This window comes from Alnus glutinosa, chromosome 13, assembly GCF_958979055.1.
Source record: "Alnus glutinosa chromosome 13, dhAlnGlut1.1, whole genome shotgun sequence".
NCBI classification, from domain to species: Eukaryota; Viridiplantae; Streptophyta; class Magnoliopsida; order Fagales; family Betulaceae; genus Alnus; species Alnus glutinosa.
In genome coordinates this window covers 24,422,861-24,446,233 of record NC_084898.1, presented here as the reverse complement: position 1 = coordinate 24,446,233, position 23,373 = coordinate 24,422,861, and the positions used below count along the sequence as shown (strand labels likewise).

The window sequence follows — 23,373 nt, the reverse complement described above, 5'->3', positions numbered from 1 at the left end:
TTAATAAAATTGATGTAATATATATTTTTAAATAGTCACTTTTTTAAAATATATCATTAGATGAGAGACTTTTTATAATTTTGTTTAAAAATATATTTTTTACCTGTAAAATTGCCGAGTCAAATGAATTCTTAGTCAAATTGGAATGTCTTTGGATATTATCTATTTTTGAGAAAACAATTTTAGTGGCAATGTCAATTTTTTAGACGATAACTTCTGTTTTTTGTTTGAAAAAACTATTTTAATATGATATAAAAGTAAAAATAGTTTCGAATAATTTGTTAGTAATTTTGTATTTTAAGGTATTTTTTAGTATTTTTATTTTAAAAAATAAGTAAAAAAAGAAAAAACTCTAATAAACAAAAGCCACCGTCTCGTTTTGATAACTTTCTTCATATTTTATTTGTTTTATTGGAAAAGTCAATATTCTTTTTTATTTGTATTGTTACGGTTATATTAAGGAGCCTAAGCTTGAAATATATAAAGAGTTTTAGTGACTTTAGACTTACAAAGTAGGACCGACTCATGAAGCGGAGGTCACTAGTTCGAATCCCTCCTCCCATTTTGTGTGAACATGTCAAAAAAAAGAAATTATGCTTTGGTCCTTGACATTGTTTTTTTAATTAATTTATAAATTTCATATAAACTCAACACAAAATTAATGGGTTAAGATTGAAAAGTCTGACCCGTTTAATTAAATAGATTAGAATATGATTTACTTATAATCTTACATTATATGCTCCAATATAATTCAAACTCGAGACACGAATACGAATTGACATCATTTGTTTATGATAGTAAAAACTATGGGCATTTGAGAAATTTTTAGGAGAAAATTAGAAATTGAGAATTATCATGGGGGGTTTTGCATGAGGCGAATTAGTAGAGGGGAAATTCGAAATACCTTTAAACACAAGGGGCTTAATCAAAAAATAAGTTTGATTTAAATACAGGGAAAAATATAAACGCGTTGTTTTTGGCTCTACTGCTGACTGAACCAAACCAACTCACACGTACCCACCTTACCTTCTCCTTTCTTCTGCTGGATCTCCTCGGAGAAAAACAGAATTTTTTTGTCAGAGTCTGTCCTGAGTTGCAAACATGGCCGAATCGGTGGAGCTCCCGGGTCGCCTCGGCATCCTTCCCTTCCGTAACAAGGTCCTCTTACCTGGCGCCATCATTCGAATTCGATGCACTTCGCCCAGCAGGTTCTCTCTCTCTCTCTCTCTCTCTCTCTCTCTCTCTCTCTCTCTCTTGTTATTCAAAATTCAAATATGTACTTGATTTCTTTGAGAATTCAGATTTTTCTGTTGAATTTCTTGTTTTGCTTGGAAAGTTTGAAGGCTAGGATTGTGGTTTTCGTCTGGTTGCTGAGAAAATTCGGAAAAGATTGGATTATTAACATTTCGAGCTTTTCTCTTTGTTGGTTGGGAACTTGAGGAAATAGAGACTCCAGCTGCACTAAGCTGAGCTTAATACAACTAATCGGCTTGGAAGTCAACTTCTTATGATGAGATTTTTAAGTTTTTTAGTTCGTTTTCTTTTTCTTCGGTTTTCTCGGAAACCAAACGGACGTTTGTAGTTTTCCTTTTTTATCCGAAACTTTGTCGTTGAGTAATTCTGCGTTGAGTTGCTTGGAAGTGGTAGGTAAAGAAAAGAAACGTGAATTTTTTACAAGAAATTTTTAATTTCAATGAGTGAATATATAATTTGACAAGTTTTGTTGTTTTTCTCGCATTTGATCTGCAATCAAGTGGGCATATGGGTTTTTATTGCTTAATGTAACATATGGTGTGCTTTGGCGTTAATGTAGTGTGAAATTGGTGGAGCAAGAGCTGTGGCAGCGGGAGGAGAAGGGATTAATTGGCATTCTTCCTGTTCGTGATGCTGCCGAGACGTCAACAGCTGTAGGCCCTGTGTTATCTCAAGGTGATCTTTTGACCTATTGACTCTTTGGGTATCCATGAGTTTGTTTTCTTTATCTATGTGTGTGTCCCTTGCCTGTGTTTGATGGCATAGGAGATTGATTATTTATTTATTTTTTTTTATGGAATTTTTAGGTGTGGGAAGTGATTCCGGAGAGAGGAGCTCGAGAATTCAAGTGGGTACATCTGATTCTCAAAGGCTTGATGCCAAAAATCAACAGGAAATTATTCATTGGCATGCAAGGTATGTTTCATTACTGCAGCATCTATCGTGTTCTGTACTGGATATTGTTTGGCTAACATTGTTAATGTTGGGTGCTTTCATAAGATAGAATGTGAACTGTGAAATCATGATGATTTGTTATCTTATTTCTCAGGGGAGTTGCAGCTCGTGCTTTACATTTGTCAAGAGGAGTGGAAAAACCAAGTGGGAGGGTCACATACATAGTGGTCCTTGAAGGTTTGTGCAGATTCAGTGTCCAGGAACTTAGCACCAGAGGAACATATTATACTGCACGAATATCTCCTCTTGAAATGACAAAGCCTGGTAAGTTGTTGGTTATGTTCTCCCTTGTGCAAGTATGTTGATGAAAATATATACATGGGGGTATTTTATGGTTTATTGGTTGACCCACAAGAGATGAACGGTTTTAACATCTAGCTGTTGGTTGTTGTTGTTGTTGTTTTTTTTTTTTTTTCCTTATTTAGTAGTGAGTATAATGTTCAGATGTTGAATCGATGGTCAAATCCACCTTTAAGACATAAGTAGTGTGCAGTTATGTATATTAGTCCTAGTCTAACTAATAATCTCTCTCTCTCAAACACACACACACACACATGAATATCGCTCAATAATGACTGCCCCAAAGCTGACCTGTTGCAAACTCTATGATTCTTTAATTTTGGTTTATAGGAAGAATTTGTTTTAAGTTCAAACATAAAGGTCACGACTTAAAGGCGACTTAGGTATCAGTAAGTTTAAAGTATCAGTATGTAGGCCAACTATGTTTGTTAATGCCCCTCCTTCACTTGCAGGCCCAAAATTGTATGTGGGCCCTGAACAGGAACAGGAACAGGAACTAATACCTAAAACAGAAACTGACATGGAGGCTTCCTGCTATTTGAATACAAGACCTATTAGATAAACCGGGTTCTTATACCATGTTGGAAACCATCAGTCCTAAAAATTTGAACTACTAGAAAGTTGGCTAACAATATATATCAACCACATAGTGACATACTAACAGATACATCATTGACAGATTAAAACTGGAGGTGTTAATTTCTTGTTCAATCGGCAGTTCTTTGAATATATAGCCGTACATCAGAATTGATTGTAAATCACTGTATTATTTGTTCTCAGTCCAAGCTCCCTTTCTCTTTCTCAATACAATATTCCTTCGTGACTTTGACCTAATAATGCCTCCTCAAACCTGAACCGGTTTCTAACTCTATTGTCAGAGGTCCTAACATGAAATATTTTAGAAAGGGGTTTTCAAATGCTTAATATACATAAAATTTCAAGTCCGTAATAACAGGACTGATAAACATAGAAAGATATGATTATATTCTCATGCTTTTACATGAAGCATGTGGCTTAGGCGCTAGATAGAAATTATTGCTTAGGATGGTGATTTGCACACTAAATCCTTGCTGCTTCACCTGTCTTGTTATAGATTCTATCATGTGGTGTATGCTGTTGTTCCCCAGTCACAAACTTGCTTGTCATGATATTGCCACTGCCTTGTCTCCTGAAATGCTGAATCACTTCTGAATTCTGAAATCTTAACTAGAGATGGAGCAAGTGGAGCAAGATCCAGATTTCATAACATTGTCTCGTCAATTCAAATCAACTGCCACAGAGTTGATTTCTATTCTTGAGCAGGTAAAACTTTTGGCTAGAATCTGTTTCACTTTTCTGGAAACCCTTTTGGATTGAGCTTTGGAAATGCTTGGACTTTCTCTTTTTCATTATGTTATGTAAGCAAATAATAGGAAAAGCATGTCCAGGGGCATCTGTCTTAGATTTCTAGAAGCAGTTTTCTACATATCTGACACTTTTTCACAATAACATTTCTGCTACTTATTTGAAGAGATTTAAGATAGATATGCTATCATTAGTAAGTTCTTAGTTCTGATGACAAACCTCTCTTGTATAAATATGTTGATTCCAATCTTTTATTTGATATCAAATGTTTGTGAGGCTCCCTCTTATATGAATTTCACTTATTTGAAGAGACTTTTCTTCTTGTTTCTTGGATGCATATTTATGTTGTTATTGTATTTGTCAAAAACTCACATTTTCATGTCTGCCCATAGAAACAAAAAACAGGAGGAAGGACAAAAGTTCTTTTAGAGACAGTTCCTGTTCACAAATTGGCAGATATCTTTGTTGCTAGCTTTGAGATAAGTTTTGAAGAGCAACTATCTATGTTAGATTCAGTTGATCTGAAAGTAAGGCTTTCAAAAGCTACTGAATTAGTTGACAGGCATTTACAGGTAACTCTTACTTCATTTGAGGTTGGCATCTAGTGCATTTGCGTCCTGGTCGTTTTGATGCTGCCTCTTCGGTTTTTATTTTAATCATGTTAATGGTTACTTGTGACAGTCAATACGTGTAGCAGAGAAGATTACCCAGAAGGTTGAGGGACAATTATCGAAATCACAGAAAGAATTCCTTTTGCGTCAGCAGGTTAGGTTTCTTACAAAAAAATTATAGTTTTTAAAATAAACATATAGGAGTGAAATAAATTATTTATTAAAATTTCCATGATTGTTCCCCATACCCCTCCCAATTACTTATTTAGGGCCCACATTTCTTAATGGGGGTTACTCAAAAAAATAAAATAAAAATTTATGGGTTTTTGCCCTCAATGCCCATTCCCATAAAGGTGGAGGGATAAATTTTTCATTTCACATTGATTGTTTAATTGTTGCTACTAATGTCTTATAACATACAAAGGCTTGTTCTGTCATGAACATTTTAGCAAAAAAAAAAGGTGGTCTTAGAGTTTCCACATCTCTTGAGGTGCAAAACTCCAATTATTAAATGCACGTGGTCAACACTTACTGTGAAGCATTTGCCTTATAAATTAAGAAAGAAGAAACGGATTTAGCAAAATGAACCTTTCAAGTCATTTTTTGTTCCCTTTTTAAGAGGTAAGGTGCATGCAAACTAATTCTTTTAGCGTATGTATCCCGCACTATGGCTTCCTATGTAAGTGACCGAGGGATTAAGCCTAATTGCTTGAAGAGTAGGTAGTTATTTAATTATAAAGTCACGGCTTATTTATCAAAAAAAAAAAAAAGAAGTCACGGCTTCTCTTTTCTGATCATTGTCATTCTTTTCATCTGAATGCTACATATCCACCAGAAATTACTGACTTAAAACCTCTCCCTTTCAATATGTTGTTACTTTGCTGTTTTTAGTTTAGTTTAATTTAATAAAACATTGTTTTATCGTAACTATAATTATTGCTTTTATCTTTGTATTTGTTTGTATTGTGTTGTGCAGTGACATAGGATTTATATTGTTCTTGTCTTACCTTTAGCTGCCCTAATTATTTCTCTTCCTCGGCTACTCTATCTCAAACATATTCCAGATGAGAGCTATAAAAGAGGAGCTTGGTGACAATGATGATGATGAAGATGATGTGGCTGCCTTGGAGAGAAAGATGCAAAGTGCAGGAATGCCTTCAAATATCTGGAAGCACGCACAGAGGGAGTTAAGGTATGATCTGTTCAGAAATGTAGATAAAGGGTGACAGGTGGACAAATAATGTTAATAGTGTGGCAGTAAAAGTAGTTGATTCTTTTCACACTATGGATATTAGTAGAGCTTTGACTTAATATTCATCTAAATTTTGAAATGTTATTCGCTATGTAATTCTGAATCAGTTAAAAAAAGAAACGAAAAAAAAGAAAAGCCATGAGATACCATACAAATTCACAAAGACTTGGTTGTATAAATCTTTCCTGAGTTTTATACAACCTATTTGGGTTGGGTTGGGGGGGGGGGGGGGGGGGGGCGGCTGTTGTTTAATAGAGAAAAGGTTCAATACGAGTCTTATACAAAAATGTTTTCATTGCCTGAAACAGGTTACAAGTGGGTGACTATGACACCTAAGAGAGTTAGTCTCACATTGGGTGGGAGGTCTGCCCACATTGAGTGGGTGAAATATAAAGGTGCTCATGAGTAATAAGTCCCAAATTGGTTACTTACTAAGTGAGACTGAACTTTATAAATGATTATAGGAAGCTCTAATTGCAACTTGAAGTCTTTTTGGAGTGATAGCACAAATGTAGCTAACCCTTTCCTTGGGTCGTTACAAATGGTATCAGAGCAACCTGGTAACGCCACATACTTGGACCCTGATGAGGACGATTTGAGTGGGGGAGATTATTATACCGAATAGAGTTAGTCCCGCATTGGTGGGTGGATTGCCCACATTGATGGATGGATTATAAAGGTGTTCGTGAGTGCTAAGTCCCACATTGATTTTTTGCTAGTTGAGATTGGCTTTAAACGTGATTCTAGGGAGCTCTAATTGCAACTTGAATAGTCATTTTAGAGTAATAGCGTAGATGTGACCGGCGCTTTCCTTGAGTCGTTATAGTGACATAACTGTCTTTGAGCAAAAGTGAATTGTGATGCTGGTGTTAGCGGCAATTTGGTAATTAGTGCATCTAGGCGGAATGTACATGGTAAAAAGCAGTTCACTCACGCTGCCTATGATTGAAGAGAATCTTTCAACTGGTGAATATTGTTGCATTTGCTACCATTTGTAACTCGCTACCCTCGTGCACTTAAAGCAACTTGGTTGTGGCATCGTTATATCATATCAATATCAAGTTTCCCATGAAAGGAACCATTATCATTGTAATTGGTGAACTTGATGTTGAGGAAGAATGCATCATGCTTGACTCCCAAGATTGGTACACTAGTGATGTCCCTACCTTGATAGCGACCCCGTAGAGGCAAGGTTTCTTTTGTTCTTATTATTCTTTTTCATTTTCCCTTTTTTTTTTTTTTTTTTTTTTTTTTTTTTTTTCTGAAAAGGAAAAAGAAAAAAAGAAAAAGAATCAAAGGGTTAGGTGTATGGGGGGGGGGGGGGGGGGGGTGTGTAAAAAAATCATAACCCTTGTGGTAGTATCGTAGTGGTATTCCAGAGCCAAGCTATCATTAATAGCTTTCCTCTCCCTGCTTTCTTTCAACTTTCCTTATCTTTTCCTTATTATTGAGGATGTCTCTTCCTCATTTTGTTTGCTTTCTTGTTATGAAGTTTCAGATCATATGAAGAAGAAAAGTGGAAGAGAGAAATTTCCAGCAGCACTTCATTGTGAAGTACCATGTACTGTGGAAGCATCATACTGAACACTTTTTACGTGTATATGTTGGTTGAGAACCGATAGTAATTGTTAACTACCTGGAGATGTTCTTAGAAAAATGGTAGTTGATGGTCATTCATACATTCTCCATTGTTCAACATTTTTTCAATTAAGAAAGAATTGCCTACTATTCTTTAGATGTTTTGGGAAGGGTGATTTTTGTAATTGAGTTTTCAAAAACATGAATCTTTGTTTTTGAACTGTGAAATGTCAGAGGATATTGTTAAATTATCACTTAGCCTGAAAGCTTAAGGTAATAGAAAGTGGTAAATTTAATTATTTAATCAATACTTTAACACCCCCCTCATGTGTGGGTTCAAATTTTCTTTTAATAGGTGAGGCCCAACACGTGGAATATTTAATTTAAATGGAAGTTAAAATGAAGGAGTCTTGGTTCGAATTCAAGACCTCTGCTTTGATACCATGTTAAATTACCACTTATCCTAAAAGCTTAAGCTAATAGGAAGAGGTAAATTTATTCATTTAATCAATATTTTAACAGATACAGTATCAAAAGGACCTAGTATGAGGAACTTTTGCTGAATTCTTTTTGTCACTAGTTTTATTTCCCAGCTGTCCTTTGATCAAGTGGCAGAGTTCTCGTATATCAAATTATCGAAACTAAGTGGGAACTTGCTTTTAATTTTTTAATTTTTTTTTGGGTACATTTTTAAAAATCTCAGGAGGCTTAAAAAGATGCAACCTCAGCAACCTGGATATAATAGTTCACGGGTTTACTTGGAGCTTCTTGCTGATCTGCCCTGGCAGAATGCCACCGAAGAACATGAGTTGGATTTGAAAGCTGCAAAAGAACATCTTGATAGTGACCACTATGGTTTACACAAGGTCAAGCAACGGATTATCGAATATCTAGCTGTTCGCAAGGTTAATTAATTTTGCCCATTAGTGTTTTAATGTTTTAAATTGAGCTTGAATTTGATGTTTATTTGGAGTGAATTATTTCTGCATTGCAGCTTAAACCAGATGCAAGAGGTCCAGTGTTGTGCTTTGTGGGCCCACCAGGTGTTGGGAAAACATCTTTGGCATCATCTATTGCTGCTGCTTTGGGCCGAAAATTTATGCGCATATCCCTCGGTGGTGTTAAGGATGAGGCTGATATTAGAGGGCATCGGAGAACATACATTGGGAGCATGCCAGGGCGTCTTATTGACGGGTTAAAGGTAGATTTTCTTTTTTACTAGAACATTATCCTAGAATTCTTGGTAGTTATTTTGATATATGCTTGCAATGAGGTGTTGCTGCCTTTGATGGTTTGAGGAAATTGAATGGCAGCTAGATAGGACCCAATACCGAGAGCTAACGTCATATAACCCAATTGAGAAATTGTAGAATATGCTAAACTTCTCTCTGCTTTATTAGTTTTAATTGGGGACTAGCAACATTGCATTTTTTTTTTTTTAAAGAAAACCTACCTACCAAAAAGAAAAAAAAAAAAAAAAAAAGAAGACGAAGAAAAGAAGAAGAAGAGAGTGTTGAATCAATATTTGTGAATTAGGTTCATCCTCCCCACCTTCACAAATATATAATGCAGATGGTCTAGATCAAAGAGAGCCCAATTTTCTTATTTGAGAAATCCTCATGCTTTGTAGTCAATGAAGGATTATGCAAGTACTGTGTAGTATATTTCCCTTGGGTTAATTCTAGAACTGTTAAACAGGTAAAGCACCAATGTCCACAATTATTTATTCTCATGCTCAGCATGTTTAGATCATTGCAAGCGTTGTTAGTTGTGAGTTATATTGACTTTTAAAACCTGAAGTTTCGTCCTCTTTCATTTTAGAGGTTGTTAATGTATACTGGCACCATCATCTGTCTGGTCATACTGGCAATGTTAGGTGTGTAGTCATGTAAGCATCTTTACCAGTCTATTTCTTGACACACTATCATCAAGCCAAGTTGTTGCATCCTCATTTACTTGCCATGAACTGGCCCCCATGGAATGGCTTACACCTCATTGCAATGATTATTTTCTGCAGAAACTGCTAAAAAGTGATTTTTGACCATGTTCAATTGACTGTCCAATATTGTACCATCTGCAGATTGCTTGTTTAGGTCGTCAATAGTTGAAATTATACAGCTTAGAGAATTAGAGCCATGTGCTGATGAAAATAATCTTGAATGAGTTTGGCTTTGATGCCCTTCTATGTGAGACAAATCATCTGGATCCTGATACTTCTAATATAAGGAGACACATCTTTGGACCATCTATAGGTCTAGCCAGCCAGCTTACAGGCTTCTATATGTGATGGTTTTGTACTGTGCAGGATGATTATTTATTAGTTGCTCTTTTTTTTTTTCATCTTGTATTTGTAATATGAACCTGATGAAGGTGAGGTAGACTGAAATACTTATTCATTTTATATTTTAGAGAGTAGCTGTTTGTAATCCGGTCATGCTGCTGGATGAGATTGACAAAACAGGTTCTGATGTGCGAGGGGATCCAGCTTCAGCTCTATTAGAGGTTCTTGACCCAGAACAAAACAAAACATTCAATGATCAGTATCCTATTTCTTCAGGACGTGTTTAGTGACAGTTGGGTAGCTGGCTATATTTTATCTCAATCCAATCTATTAGCAAGTATTGAAAAATGTTATCTTACTTTCTAGACCTTGAGTATGAATTACAAGGATCATGTTCTTTGGTCTCCAGTTGCATCTCTGGCATCTAATAATTTACAGATCTCTTTGACATAAATCTAAAAAAGGCACTTTTGTCTGAAATTGTCACCTGATTGTGGCATATTTATATTGGTCTTTTTCTTATTTACATCAATGGTTTTCAACTGCCATTATGGTGTGACATTTTTGTTTTGCTCAGTATTGCCCGGTTACTAATCTCAATGCGTGATAGATAATGGAATAGAACTGCAAGCAAGTATTGAACTCTTGAGATGATTCATATGAGGTTAGATATAATGTCTGACTATATTAAACATTTAAATTGTACTGTGATGCATTGCATAGAGTATATACATGTACTGGAAGCATCGTCACACTATAAAAGTGATAAATAAAATTCTTGTCAATGTGTAGTATTCACAATGATTCCTTAACGAAGGCCTTTAGCTATTTGAATGTTCCATTTGACCTTTCAAAGGTGGTTTTTGTGGCAACTGCAAATAGGGTGCAGCCTATTCCTCCAGCCCTGTTAGACAGGATGGAAGTCATTGAGTTGCCTGGATATACACCTGAAGAAAAGCTTAAAATAGCCATGCGACATTTAATTCCCAGAGTTCTGGATCAGCACGGGTTGAGCTCTGAGTTCCTTCAAATTCCAGAGGTATTGAACTCATTTATATAGTGTTTTTATCAAGTACCAATGTGGTTAAAAATTAATTTCAATCTGAAAATGGCACCATGGTTTCAGGTCTTGTATCAAAATATTATATACCATTATCATCTGTTAATGTCTCTGTTTGGTTCTATCACAATTTACCATCATACAGGATGTCTGTCATTAATTCCTTTCTACTGTAATAGGCTATGGTGAAACTTGTCATTCAGAGGTACACTAGAGAGGCCGGTGTTCGGAGTTTGGAGAGGAACTTGGCTGCCTTGGCTCGTGCAGCAGCAGTAAGAGTTGCGGAGCAGGAACAAGCTGTCCCGCTAAGCAAAGATGTGCACCAGCTTGCTTCACCACTGCTGGAAAACAGACTTGCTGACGGAGGTGAAGTGGAAATGGAGGTCATTCCGATGGCTGTAAATAATCATGAGCTATCAAATACATTTAGGATTGCTTCACCCTTGGTTATGGATGAGGCTATGCTGGAGAAAGTATTGGGGGTAATGATCTTCTTATCATTGTTTTTCTTTTAGGTGCATTTTTATATTATCAGGATACTTCATTTTGGGTTTAATTCAGATTTTTAGAAATTAGAACCGGTTGGTCAATTTGCATTTGATGCAAACTGGATCATTTGCTGTTGGACTGGTCAGCTGCATAAATGGGTCTGTTGTGTCCATATTGCTGCAACTTCTCTATGAAGTAGTGCTTCTGTTGAAGCATCTCAGCAGCAGGGCTCTATTTGAATATATATATATATATATATACTTAAATGGATTTGTGAGAGAACTTTATTCTGTATTTGTACTTTAAAAAGTTTTAAAAGGTTTTTCTTGAAGAAAAAAAAACATTTATTGAAGGGGATTGGAAGTGTATTTCTTTTAAGGTGATTCATCTAAATTACCTCTTATAATGTTTTTGGTGTAAAAGAAACTATTACAAAATTGGTGCGTTATTAAATTAATTTTAACATGGGAGTGGAAGTAGGCGTGGCTCAATGTAAATTAAAACCTAAGGGGCAAAGTCTATATGAGATATTTTTAATTTAAAATGTACTAATATTTTATATAGTAATGCATTCTAAAAATTTTATTTAAATATAGTTTTTCTCCCTTTTTGATCTGCAAAATAAGTAATCAAAATGTTTTTATTCAAGTTTTGTTAATATATAATTTTCAATAGATAATATAGCTAATTCATTTAATCTTTCTTGTGATTTAGACATATAGTCAATTGTAAATGAGATTTTAATAATTTTAGTTTTGAAAAAGTTTCTTTCTACAGAAGCAATTGTTATGGGTATTGTCAATAATATATATATATATATATATATATATATATATATATATATATTTTTTTTTTTTATGTTGTTAATAACCTTCTATAAGCAATGCCTATATTTGGAGAAGAATCTAAATCTTTTTATACGTATGTTTGCGAAATTTCTTTTAATACATTTAATTCTGACAACAAATTTAGACCATTAATATTAGAATATCTGCGTACCTGGAGTTTCTCTTGTATATTTCCTATGTATCTGTCATGTTTTAGAAAAGTTTCAAGATTAAGATTATTCGTCCAAACTATCATTTGAAGATATTAATTTTTTAAAATTAAATAAAAAAACAAAGACATTTTCATATATGGTAAATTGTTCAAATTTACTTTGAATTAAGAAAGAGTTTGATCTACTATGTTCATGAAATTATCTATCATAAAAGACTCTTTAGTTGATTTTGTTGTTTTATCATTAATATTTTTTATCCAATTGTTTATTTCTATGAATTATATATTTTCTACGAAATATAGATTCTATTTCCATTTCAATTGCAATTTGTTCAGAAATCAAAACAAATGTAAATCTACTATCTCTATAATTTTTAAAATAAGAAATAAGACCTTTTGATAGATTTTCAACTAAAATTAACGGTGTTTGTGGAACTTCCAAAAAATATTAATTTAACCAACTAATTGATAAAGAAACTCACCAAAAATAAAAAAAATAAAAAAGATAAAAGAAAGTAAATAATTGTAGGTATATCAGGATAATTTATGAGAGAAGTTTTTTTGTGCTTGGAGATGAAGTGGGAGAGGGTCTAAGAGTGAGATGAGAGATTCATAGAGTAAAAGATTAGAGTTGTCAGAGAAAAAATGAGGAATTTTTTTGATAAATAATTTGATTGATAAGCGCATAGGGCTGTAATCCTAGTACACATGAGGTATATAGGGAGAGTCCCCCTTAAATGCTAGAAAAGGAACAAAAATCCACAAATTCAGAAAAATTAGAAAAATGAGAAAAGTGAGAAAAGAGGAGGAACAATAATTAAAAAATGAATTATCCTTCTAAAGAAAGTAAATGCCTATGCTCAAAATGGAGCCTCCTCTCTCTCCTGTGTTTGGTAATTAATTATCTTTTGCCATGTACCAATATATCACTTGTTAAATTATGCTATTTTTTAAGGGGTCTTTATTTCTTAGGGGACCTTAGCCAACCGCCTTAATGGCCAAGCCATCAAGCTGGCTTGGATTTAAGGATCCTTATGGCTAAAAGTGTGCGTTTTAGTGTTATTATTCCCTGCAGTTTTGGGTTATATCTTGCCCTACAACTTGCATTGACATAAGCATTAGCTCATCATGTATGATGTGGCCCAGAAACTAGAGCAAGCTTTTTATATAACGGAAAATACTTGGTTTTTCTCAGTTATTTAAGTAGCTTTTGGGTTTTTTTTTTTTTTTTTTACTGTAATTCAGCCTCCAAGGTTTGATGATAAAGAAGCTGCAGAACGGGTTGCAACTCCTGGGGTATCTGTTGGGCTTGTTTGGACCACATTTGGTGGAGAGGTCCAGTTTGTAGAGGCTACATCCATGGTAGGAACTGGTGAATTACATCTCACAGGGCAACTTGGTGATGTTATCAAAGAATCAGCACAAATAGCACTAACATGGGTAATCTATTATTCTGAGTTATATTGTAAATTATTTAGTTTCCAATTAATCATGAATTAGCAAGTCTTGCTGTTGCCTCATTGAGTGTGCTCTTGAATTGTTTTGATTAAATATTAATGCATGATGCAATTTTCAAACTGATAGTTCGAATGTATCCATATAAGAGGTGTTTTTTCTTAATAATTTGTTGAATAATTTTAATTGCATCTAGTTTAACTTTCGAACTTTTCTGAACAATTCCACGAAGTTTTCCAAAAAAAAAAACCAGCTCAATCCCTTTCTCTAGTTGGACCAGACATGCTTGTACTGTAGTACGTGCCAATGTGCAGCATACCCTTATGTGATTGCAGATTGTACTCACAAAACACTTTTGCAATTGTTGGTTTGAAATTATTGACATTCAAACTTTTCCTTGTTTCTTTTAGGTAAGAGCCAGGGCAGCAGATCTTAAGTTAGCAGCTTCTGACAAAATCAATCTCCTGGAGGGCCGGGATATTCATATACATTTTCCTGCTGGGGCTGTACCTAAGGATGGACCCTCCGCTGGTGTGACTCTGGTGACAGCACTGGTTTCACTGTTCAGCCAGAAAAGAGCGCGAGCAGATACAGCAATGACTGGAGAGATGACTTTGAGGGGTCTTGTGCTACCTGTTGGTGGTGTCAAGGATAAGGTATGCCGTATGCGGTACTCCATGTCTTCCTATTCTCATTTGCAAAAGGCAGAAACATACTCAGATTTACTACATTAGTCTCTTTGCATCATCATAAAGATTATGGGATGAAGTTTCATTATTAACCTTTTCCCTTTCTAATTGTCCTGTCAAACACCTTGACTTGAATGCCTTTTTGATATGTTATCAGGGTCAAAGTTATATCATGATCTTTGTCATTTGTTGTCCTACCTATCTTTTATATAAACCACAGGATTTACTCATAAGCAATGATACATAATATTGTCTTTCGGTCAAATTGCTTCTTCAAGTTTTCCAACTATCATCCATCCAAGCTGTTGGAGGAATGCAAATTGATTAGGTTATACCATAGTTATAACTTATCTAGTAATTTGATTTTATTTTCAAAATTAAAAATGGAGGTTTTGTGTGAAATGCATATTGTTTCTACTTTCAGAATGCCTTGAAATGAGAAATACAAAGTTTAATCAATCTAAATAGTTTGTGTTGTCTTCATGTATATATGATCATTGTGCTCCATGTGCATGTCTGATCTGCTGTCATTGTGCGAGTGTGGTTTGTGGAACCACACAGGTGATCATATAATCATTACTGTTGTACACCATGATTTAAAAAGGATTTTAGAAATTTATTACATGTATCAATGAGATCTTTCCGTCATTTCTCATAAACGGTATTTAAGCTTTTACTTTTGGAAGGGACCACCTTGTCTTGACCATGAAAATTGCTGCAAATATTATACATGCATGCATGCAAGCAAGCATACATACATACATATGCATGAGATATGTAGTCAATGAGTTCATGCATATCATTCTACAATAGAATTGTATTTTCTTTATTTATTTATTTCAATGTATACTGCAGATTTTGGCAGCACACCGTTGTGGTATCACCAGAGTTATCCTGCCGGAGAGAAATTTGAAAGACTTAGTTGAAGTACCAGCAGCTGTCCTTGCCAATCTGGAGGTATTTTGTTTTCATTTTCACCAAGGTTTTGTCAATTATTTCATTGTGGGAATGTTCTTTCCAGTGTTAATTCCTTGGCCTGTGACTTGAGATACAAAATATGTAATACAAAGTTGGACTTGAATGCAAATAGGAAGAATATGCCCATTTATATGAGGGATTGTCTGCCAATGGACTGATCCTAGTGTTGGACTGATTATGATTTGCCATCCTCTCAGCTCCTTCGGTTTGATGATCAAACGTTGGACCAGTTTTTCCTTACACTGCTTCAAAACATGCATGCATGGATTGTTCATTACCTGTAATGTTTTGTTGGGTGTTTGTTTTCGCTGTTTGAATTTGTATTAACAATGTTCATCCTTTTCCACTTACACATTTTGACAGATTTTACTTGCTAAGCGAATGGAGGACGTATTGGAGCACGCTTTTGAAGGTGGATGCCCTTGGAGACAACACTCAAAGTTATGACAGGACCGTCGAGGCATGTAAGAAAACAAAATCTCTGCTAATTAAATTACTCTGCTTGTTGCCAAATTAATTTGGTGTACGAGATTCTCTTGCGTTTGGCAGCCGCCCACGGTAATCAGAGACTGAAAAACTAACTTGAGCGACCGCATGCTCCAGCGAAAGGGAGTTCTAACTTTGATTCGGAGGGACTCACCGATCCGAGTTCGTGTTGGGGCATTGGATGGAAATTCTAATAGTGTATCATCTCTCTCTCTCTCCTCTCTCTGTATAATTAATCTGTAAGTATTGAGGTGAGCAGCTGCTTTCCTGTTGTTTTCCGCCTGTTTTCCCAATCGCTTTCTATCTGTAATCATAAATTAATTGATTTCTTATGATGTATAAATACCATTATTTGAGCGAGAGAATGCGTGCCATCCGATGCATTTGTTCCTGTTAAAAGATCTGGTATTTGTTTCTCTTCATTCTCGAAGCATGTCTTACTGTAGGCAGTGGTTGCTATGATGATTTAAAACCAAGGAACATCATTTTTTCTATTTGTCATGCGCTGAAATTTAAAGCCACACCGTGAGGGATGTCGAAGTTAAAGCTGTTGATGGAGGCAGCACGAACTTTGCATGATTTGCGAAAACAACGCGAATTAGCGGGTTAGGGTTGAAAGATTTGATATGTTTAATTAAATGGGTCAAATTAGAATTGACATTTAGGGCTATCAATTTTTTATATGATTCACGAGCTCAACACAAAATTAATGGGCAAGGGTTGATTTAATTAAACGAGTTGGATTAAGATTGATTTATATAGTTTTATATTCATATTTTAACACGATCTAAATCTAGCACGGCACAATTTTTGAGAAGAAAAGAAAAGAAAAGAATAAAAGAATAAAAGAAGCAAACAAATCTATACTGCATGAGGGGCGGACAATTTTTTGACACGAACTCAACATAAAATTAACAGATTATAATTAGGGCACGACCTATTTAATTAAATTGGTCGGATTAAAATTAATCTATATAGTCTTATCCACACTTTGATACAGTTCGAACCTGACACAAACCGACACGAATCTAACATAAAATTAGCGGTTTAGGATTGGAAAGTCTAACTTGTTTAATTAAATGAGTTGGACTATAATTAACGTATATAGTCTTATATCTATACCTCGATACATTCGAACTTGACACGTGAACAAGAATTATATAACTACGTAACACAGGAAACCATTGCATATTTACTTTGCACTATTTAAGTCATTGTCATCCTTGCCATTGGAATATATGGCTTGCTAGTGGAAAGGGAAAAGAAAATATGGCACCTCCCGGGCCAAGTACATCACCGTCTTTTAAATCGGTTAACACAGCTCTTAAAATTGTAAACAGCAGCAAAAATGGCACCTGAAAATTTTAACGACCTTAACTGTAAACATAGTACAATGATACTTCAACAAGTGAATTTTCAAATGTCGTCATTTCAAGAATCTGAAATCTGGAAAACAAGATAGAGTACTTCCCTTTCTGTATGGTATCAAAACCAAAGAGCTTATAATGAAATGAACATTCCGAAGGGAAAGTAAAGAGTAATATCCCTAGTGGAGACTGAAGAGGCATCTTGACCATCATATCAGCACAAGTTATGGGGTTCTCTCTAGAAAATATTTATTTCACTCCTGGTAATCATGGTGATGATATCTTGACAGATCTAAACAATGAATAAAGGGAAGATCAAACAGCAACTGATGCAGAACTACAAAAGCTTTGGGAGGTATGAAATGTCAATAACCCATTAGCCTGAGAGGGCAAAGTTGAGAGCACTGTGAACTTCGACACCAATCTGGGCTTCAGCTTTCTCCAACTCAGTTGTGGCCGAACTGACCTTCTGGGTGAACTCTGCAAGGCCCTTCTGGACAAAGCTCGGGTCAATATGGTCAATTGGAACGGCCTCTATAGCAATTATGTCAGCAACAGAGTTAGCATGGATAAAAGCAAACCCACTGCTAAGGAAATACTTAGTCGTGTCATTTCCTTCATGCACCGACAGGATTCCAGGCTTCAGCTCCGCGATTGTAGGCACATGTCCAGGCAAAATGCCCATTTGGCCGGTTGTTGCTGGAACTATAACCATGTCAACCTGAAAGCAAACATGAGTGCATGATAAATAAGATTGAAAAAAGCTCCAATAGGATTTTTAAGATGACAATGTAACAGCAAATGTAAGGGCCACACAGGACCAGTGTCAGCATTTCCTGCACTGTCGCCCAAAAATAGTTAAGGATGACATCATTTCAATGAAAAAAGTTGGAGTAAATTCTAAATACATACTAGTGTGGAAAGACATAAAACATATACGGGAGAGAATTCAAACGCAAAAAACTTCCGAATTAACTGTAGTATAGAACAATTTTTTTTTTTGATGAATACTTTAGTATAGAGCATTGAGACCCATCTTTCCCTATTATTATTATTATTATTATTTTTTATTTTTTATTTTTTTTATAAGTAATGTAAAATTTTATCATTAAAGCGTAAGGCGACCCTAAATATACGGATCGTATACACAGGGAGCTCCCACAAGCCCAAAACCCAAGCAACAGTAAAAACACTCACAACGCAAACAACCCATCAAGCCCACAAACCCACAATCCCATAACCTCAAAACCTACGAGACAACAAAGCCCAAAACCCTCAAACGCTATCAAGTGTGAGCCTTGCCTTTCCCACGCCTACATGATGCTCCCTTCGCATCACAGTTAATGGAACATTATCTTTCCCTATATCTCATTGCACAAAAAGAAGTTTATGATGAAACCACTTCTTGCAATGAATTTCGTTTTTATCACAACATTCTAACAATTGTTAACCACTCACAATATCTAATAAAGCTTGGTAGCATGGTGAGTTTTAACTTAAGTCTTACCTTTTCACAAAGCAAATCAAACTGATTTGCAGATAAACGCTTAACAGTAGTTACAACATTCACTGCAACGTGGGACTGTTCAAAAGCAACACAGAAAGCTTAGGATGGGAAAACTCTTTCCTCTCCTCAAGACATCTCTTCTAGTGTAATGAGCACCGATATATCCTCTTATATGCCTCAATACAAACTGAGTAAATTAAAAGGGTTTGGCTAGTAGTGGATGATTTGTTCTCTCTCTGCTCCTGTTTCAGTGAACTGGGAAATTAATCTCCCAAAGATATTTACCATTTACAAAGACAGACAGTAACGCAGTATTATTTCCAAAATAACCAACATTCAGGTGCACACTTTAGCTACACCTTAATGTCACAGAGACATGAAAGGGTAGTGCATTTTCAGCTGATCCTATACTTCACTCTGAGATGGCGAGCACAGTGTTGATAGGAATCGAGCAGAAAAACAATATTATATAATTAGGTAATTGATCTTCTCATTTCATCAGATAAATTTGGTGTCCAGAAAACAAAATCCCATCACATACTTATATCTAATAATCCAAACAGAAACAAACTGCCTGCAATCTATCGCCCCTACATATCCAAACAAAACACATGAAGAAAAGCATACAGACAAAAAGATCCAAAAGCTAAAAATGGCCAATCAGATACACCGACATTGCCAAATCAATCACCATTATTTACAGAATTAAACAAAACCCAGATGAAAAATGAAAAGGAAACCCTCAACAACCAACAATCCAAGCTAACATAATAAGCAACTACATTTGCAATCTATCCCAAATCACTCACCATAACCCATCAATAAAACAAGACGACGATGCAAAAACGGAAAAAAAAAAAAACAGAAACCAAAGAATCTGAGCTAAAAAAGGTCAACGAGATATCCAAAACTCCTGACTTCATCACATTGTATGCAAATGTACGCAACACCCTTTATTAATGAATTGACATTACTTTAAAAAAAAAAAAAAATAGCCACAATAAACAATAAATCCAAGCTAAAATGGCCAATCGGATGCCCATAACAACCTAAATCAACACCAAAACCAACAAATCCAAGCAAAACCCAGATGAGAAAACCCAAAAAAAGCCAAAGAATCAAAAGAGAACCAGACCGATCAGAGAAGATGAGCGAGGTACCTCCTTGGTGGAGAGCTCGGAGGCGTAGGGGAGGACGAAGTTGACGGTGATCTTGGAAGGGATAGAGGAGAGGGTGGGCGGGCGGGGCTGCATGAAGTGGGAGGGAGTCTTGGGAGGTTCAATGTTGGGTATGACCTTCTTCCACGACTCCACGAAGGCCGTTTCTGTGGTGGGCCCGGCCGGGAGGTCCGTAGAGTAGGGTCTCGCTCTAGCCCTCAGGGTTCGAGCCAAGTCGCGTGAAGCTTGCCGGAACATGGTCGATGGTTGGTGGTGGCTTCTGAGCTTTTCGGGTTTGGTTTCTTTAAGGTTGGAAATGTGTTGTGGTGGTGTTTACTACTGAATTCTGATTACCGGTCTCTCTAGTCTCTCCCACTCCTCTAGGCCGTTTCTGGTCTTTTTCCTCTTTTTTCTTTTTTCTTTTTTTTTTTTTTTTCTTTTTTTTTTTTTTTTTTAAAAAAAAATTTATTTATTTTTTCCTTACAAAATAAAATAAAATCAGTTCTATGCTTCTCATGAAAACGGTTAAATAACAGCTTACTAAAATACCATGCCTGAAATTTGAATAATCAGGTCCATTAAATTTGGAGAAATGATCCCTACACTCATTTCTCACAACAGCCCCACAATAAGCTGACGTGGTTGGTAATATTTTATTATTTTTTTACAAAAAGAAAAGAAAAGAAAACAAAAAAAATAATAAAATATTACCAGTCACGTCAGCTTGTTGTGAGGCTGTTGTGAGAAATGAGTGTAGAGATCATTTCTCTTAAATTTGACTCAATAGAACAAAATTATGAATTACGTCTTGAGAATAAGTGTTCCAAAAAAAGGGTTCAATGTGATTACCCAACATGTTAGAGATTCAATTAAAAAATTTATTTTACTCATTAGCAAATCAAAATAACTTATACATCACTTTTGAGTTTGAGAAATGCTAGAATTACAACAAGTGCACAATTCCAAAGCACATTGGGGTGACTCACATGTGTGAGCTCTACTCTAATGTGCCTTGAAGTTGTGCACTTGTAGTGCATGTATCATTTCCCTTTGAGTTCACTAATCTCTCGGGATTAACAACACTGGTATTAATGGAGTAAGAAAATATTTAATGACATTAATTTTAAATATTTTCTCAAGTTATGTTCGGTATATTAAAAGATACACTAATATATAGATCAAAAGTCTCAACTTTTATAATTAAGAAAAATCGTTAGGATCAACATATTGTAGTCTTATCAAATAAAATGCATAATTTTATCACTGACTATGAAAAATTATTTTATAGTTTATAAATAGCCTGTGATTTAAGTCTTTTGTCCACCTATTTCATTTGTATGCACTTATCACATTTAAAACAACCATATACTACATTCATCATTATGTTCAAAATAAATATCAGATAATAAAATATTATTTCTTATTAAGAATAAAAGGTCAACAAATTAGATTTTTTTAGAGCATTATTATTGGGGAATGATAACTTACATAGGTCATAAAGTAAGTTGGGGACCCACTTTATTTGCTCTCTGTGATTTTTTTTTTTTCATTCGCAATTAACTCTTACACTACTGGTGCAATTAAAAAGATCTTACATTAAAAATCATAAAAGAATCAAAAAATAAATACTACAATCTTATTAAAAGTTTCACCCTTAGCCTCAGCTAGAAATTTAGCTAGACATGATTATGTAAATAAATTTCATCGTTAAAATCATAAACATCGTGCTAGCAAAATAAAATAACTGAGAAGAAAATAAAAATAAATCTTGAACTGTCATCGCTGTCTTCTTTGATCTTGAGCTGAACGTCTTCTTCTTTTTTTCTGCAATTTCCAGCCCCCTTGTTTGTTGCCGTGTTGCTTCTCTTATAGAGATAAGAGTCATTCTTCTTTTGGGATTCATACTACTATAAGAATCTCAGTTTTCTCTTTGTTCCATGTCTCTCTCTTACACTTGAAATAAAACTCCGCTTCTTTTTATAAGAGCCAAAGACACATTTTTCTTCTTGGTTTTGTCATGTAGTTGTATTAGAATGTTTATCCAATTCGTGGGTCTAACAGTTTGGTTTCATGATACAAATTTCAGTTGAAATTTATTATTGTAAAGCCGGCTTAAAAGGAAAAGGCGTTCAAAAACTTATATATATAATTAATATTAAACTTAAACCATATAGAATACTTACATCGTAACATTGACAGCCCTCTTAAGCGAATAAGTCATTAGGGTTAGATCAACCTCTTTTGGCCCTGAGTCATGGTTGAAATTTCACAGTTATCCATGCCTCTAGGCATTTCATGAAAAGTTTGGGAATCAGTTTAAAAAAATAAATAAATAAATAAAAAGAAGGAACCAAAGGAATATAGTCTGCAATATGAATGTTGGTTTGTACATAAATCTGGTATATATTTGAATGAGAAGAAAGTGATTTTGAATGATTTGAACGCTTTTGATGAGACATATAACCGTGTGATTACGATGGTTTTTTTTATTAGATCTGAGTAAAGTTCCCATTCATATCATCCACAGAAGTAAAAACAGCGAAAGAGAGGAAAAATAGAAAAAAAAGTGTTGGAACTTGGAAGCTTTTCTCTAATATATCAGAGCCAGGTTTCGATCCTGGGACCTGTGGGTTATGGGCCCACCACGCTTCCGCTGCGCCACTCTGATGAGTTGATACTTGATGAACGTATAAATATATAAAGCTAAATACACAAACTTACAACAGTTTCCGTTCTTATAAAAATCCAAATGGTTTGAATCAAAATAAAAAAAGAAAAAGAAAAAGAAATCCAAATGGCAAAAACATTTTGGTTGCTGAAATTGGGAAATAGGGGCATCAATTTTCCTAGTTATGATATCATAAATGTTGTTTGGAATTTCTTTTAACCAGATAGAATCTATGACATGAGTGACTACCTTTCGTGGTAACCCATGAGCAGCCGCATTAGCCTCTCGCTTGACATGGACAATATTAGCAGACCGAAACGAGCTCAACTCTGTTCTAATACCCTCCACAAAATGTCCATACCTACTCGAACGTTGCGGATTTATTTTACTTCCCTTAACAATTTGCAAAGTATCACCTTTTAGAGAATATCAAACTAACCCACTTCCTGACTGAAAATCACCACATGGGGTGCTGCCCACGCTTCAGCCATGGTACAATCAACTTGAAAAAGATGGGTTGTGCTACGGGTAGCCAGTACATGTCCAACACAATCCCGAGCAATAATCTTCACACCTACCCATCCGCGCTTTACATCCATAGCGGCATCCCAGTTCACTTTCGCAGTTCCTAGAGGTGGAGCCTGCCATGCAACTGGCTGTGTGGCAAACATTTGAGCAAAACCCCCCATGCATATGTAGTTTTATGCTACGCACCTTTAAAAGTGAGAGGAAAAGGGAAGCTCTAGCTGCCCTAATTGGAGGGGAGCCACTTTCTCAATTTAATCCACATCTTGTCCCATTTTTTTCGTCATGTTGAGGGCTTTGTTTATTTATCAAATCTTTGTTGATTTTTTTTTTCCTCAAAATTAATGGCTCTTGTTTCAATTTCAAAATAATCTCAATTTTGCAATTAACTGGTCTAATTATCAAGGCATCCAACAGCT

At 35.3% G+C, this 23,373-nt stretch overlaps 2 protein-coding genes and 1 non-coding gene across 5 annotated transcripts; 1 reads left to right on the top strand and 2 right to left on the bottom strand.

Annotated features, from left to right (window-relative positions):
* The first annotated feature begins 976 nt into the window (after nt 1-976).
* Nucleotides 977-16,152, top strand: LOC133854055 (lon protease homolog 2, peroxisomal). Of its 3 annotated transcripts, none has more exons than XM_062290086.1 (18): nt 977-1,208; nt 1,814-1,929; nt 2,061-2,169; nt 2,303-2,472; nt 3,719-3,810; nt 4,245-4,424; nt 4,534-4,617; nt 5,528-5,655; nt 7,997-8,198; nt 8,288-8,494; nt 9,703-9,833; nt 10,400-10,613; nt 10,814-11,116; nt 13,368-13,562; nt 13,988-14,233; nt 15,122-15,223; nt 15,608-15,708; nt 15,848-16,152. In XM_062290086.1, exons 1-17 carry the CDS (start codon nt 1,102-1,104, stop codon nt 15,689-15,691), a joined length of 2,670 nt encoding a protein of 889 aa, XP_062146070.1. In that variant the 5' UTR covers nt 977-1,101; the 3' UTR covers nt 15,692-15,708; nt 15,848-16,152. The 3 variants fall into 3 exon arrangements, with proteins under 3 accessions (XP_062146070.1, XP_062146069.1, XP_062146068.1); XM_062290085.1 differs by having other exon boundaries at nt 15,794-16,152; XM_062290084.1 differs by having other exon boundaries at nt 15,608-16,152.
* Nucleotides 16,153-17,079: 927 nt separating this feature from the next.
* On the bottom strand, nt 17,080-20,129 carry LOC133855077 (ATP synthase subunit delta', mitochondrial). The gene is made up of 2 exons (XM_062291378.1): nt 19,765-20,129; nt 17,080-17,818 (listed from the first exon to the last, which is right to left on the bottom strand). Exons 1-2 carry the CDS (start codon nt 20,017-20,019, stop codon nt 17,474-17,476), a joined length of 600 nt encoding a protein of 199 aa, XP_062147362.1. The 5' UTR covers nt 20,020-20,129; the 3' UTR covers nt 17,080-17,473.
* Nucleotides 20,130-22,357: 2,228 nt separating this feature from the next.
* On the bottom strand, nt 22,358-22,429 carry TRNAM-CAU (transfer RNA methionine (anticodon CAU)). The gene has a single exon. It is a non-coding gene; the product is annotated as a tRNA-Met (tRNA).
* Nucleotides 22,430-23,373: the final 944 nt, after the last annotated feature.

Excerpts from the sequence above, each read along its gene's own strand:
- LOC133855077 (XM_062291378.1), bottom strand. The coding sequence starts at position 20,019 with ATGTTCCGGCAAGCTTCACGCGACTTGGCTCGAACCCTGAGGGCTAGA. Across the intron at positions 17,819-19,764 it reads CCGAGCTCTCCACCAAGGAG|GTTGACATGGTTATAGTTCC; the intron begins GTACCTCGCTCA and ends GTTTGCTTTCAG.
- LOC133854055 (XM_062290086.1), top strand. The coding sequence starts at position 1,102 with ATGGCCGAATCGGTGGAGCTCCCGGGTCGCCTCGGCATCCTTCCCTTC. Across the intron at positions 4,425-4,533 it reads TAGTTGACAGGCATTTACAG|TCAATACGTGTAGCAGAGAA; the intron begins GTAACTCTTACT and ends TACTTGTGACAG. Across the intron at positions 8,495-9,702 it reads GTCTTATTGACGGGTTAAAG|AGAGTAGCTGTTTGTAATCC; the intron begins GTAGATTTTCTT and ends TTTATATTTTAG.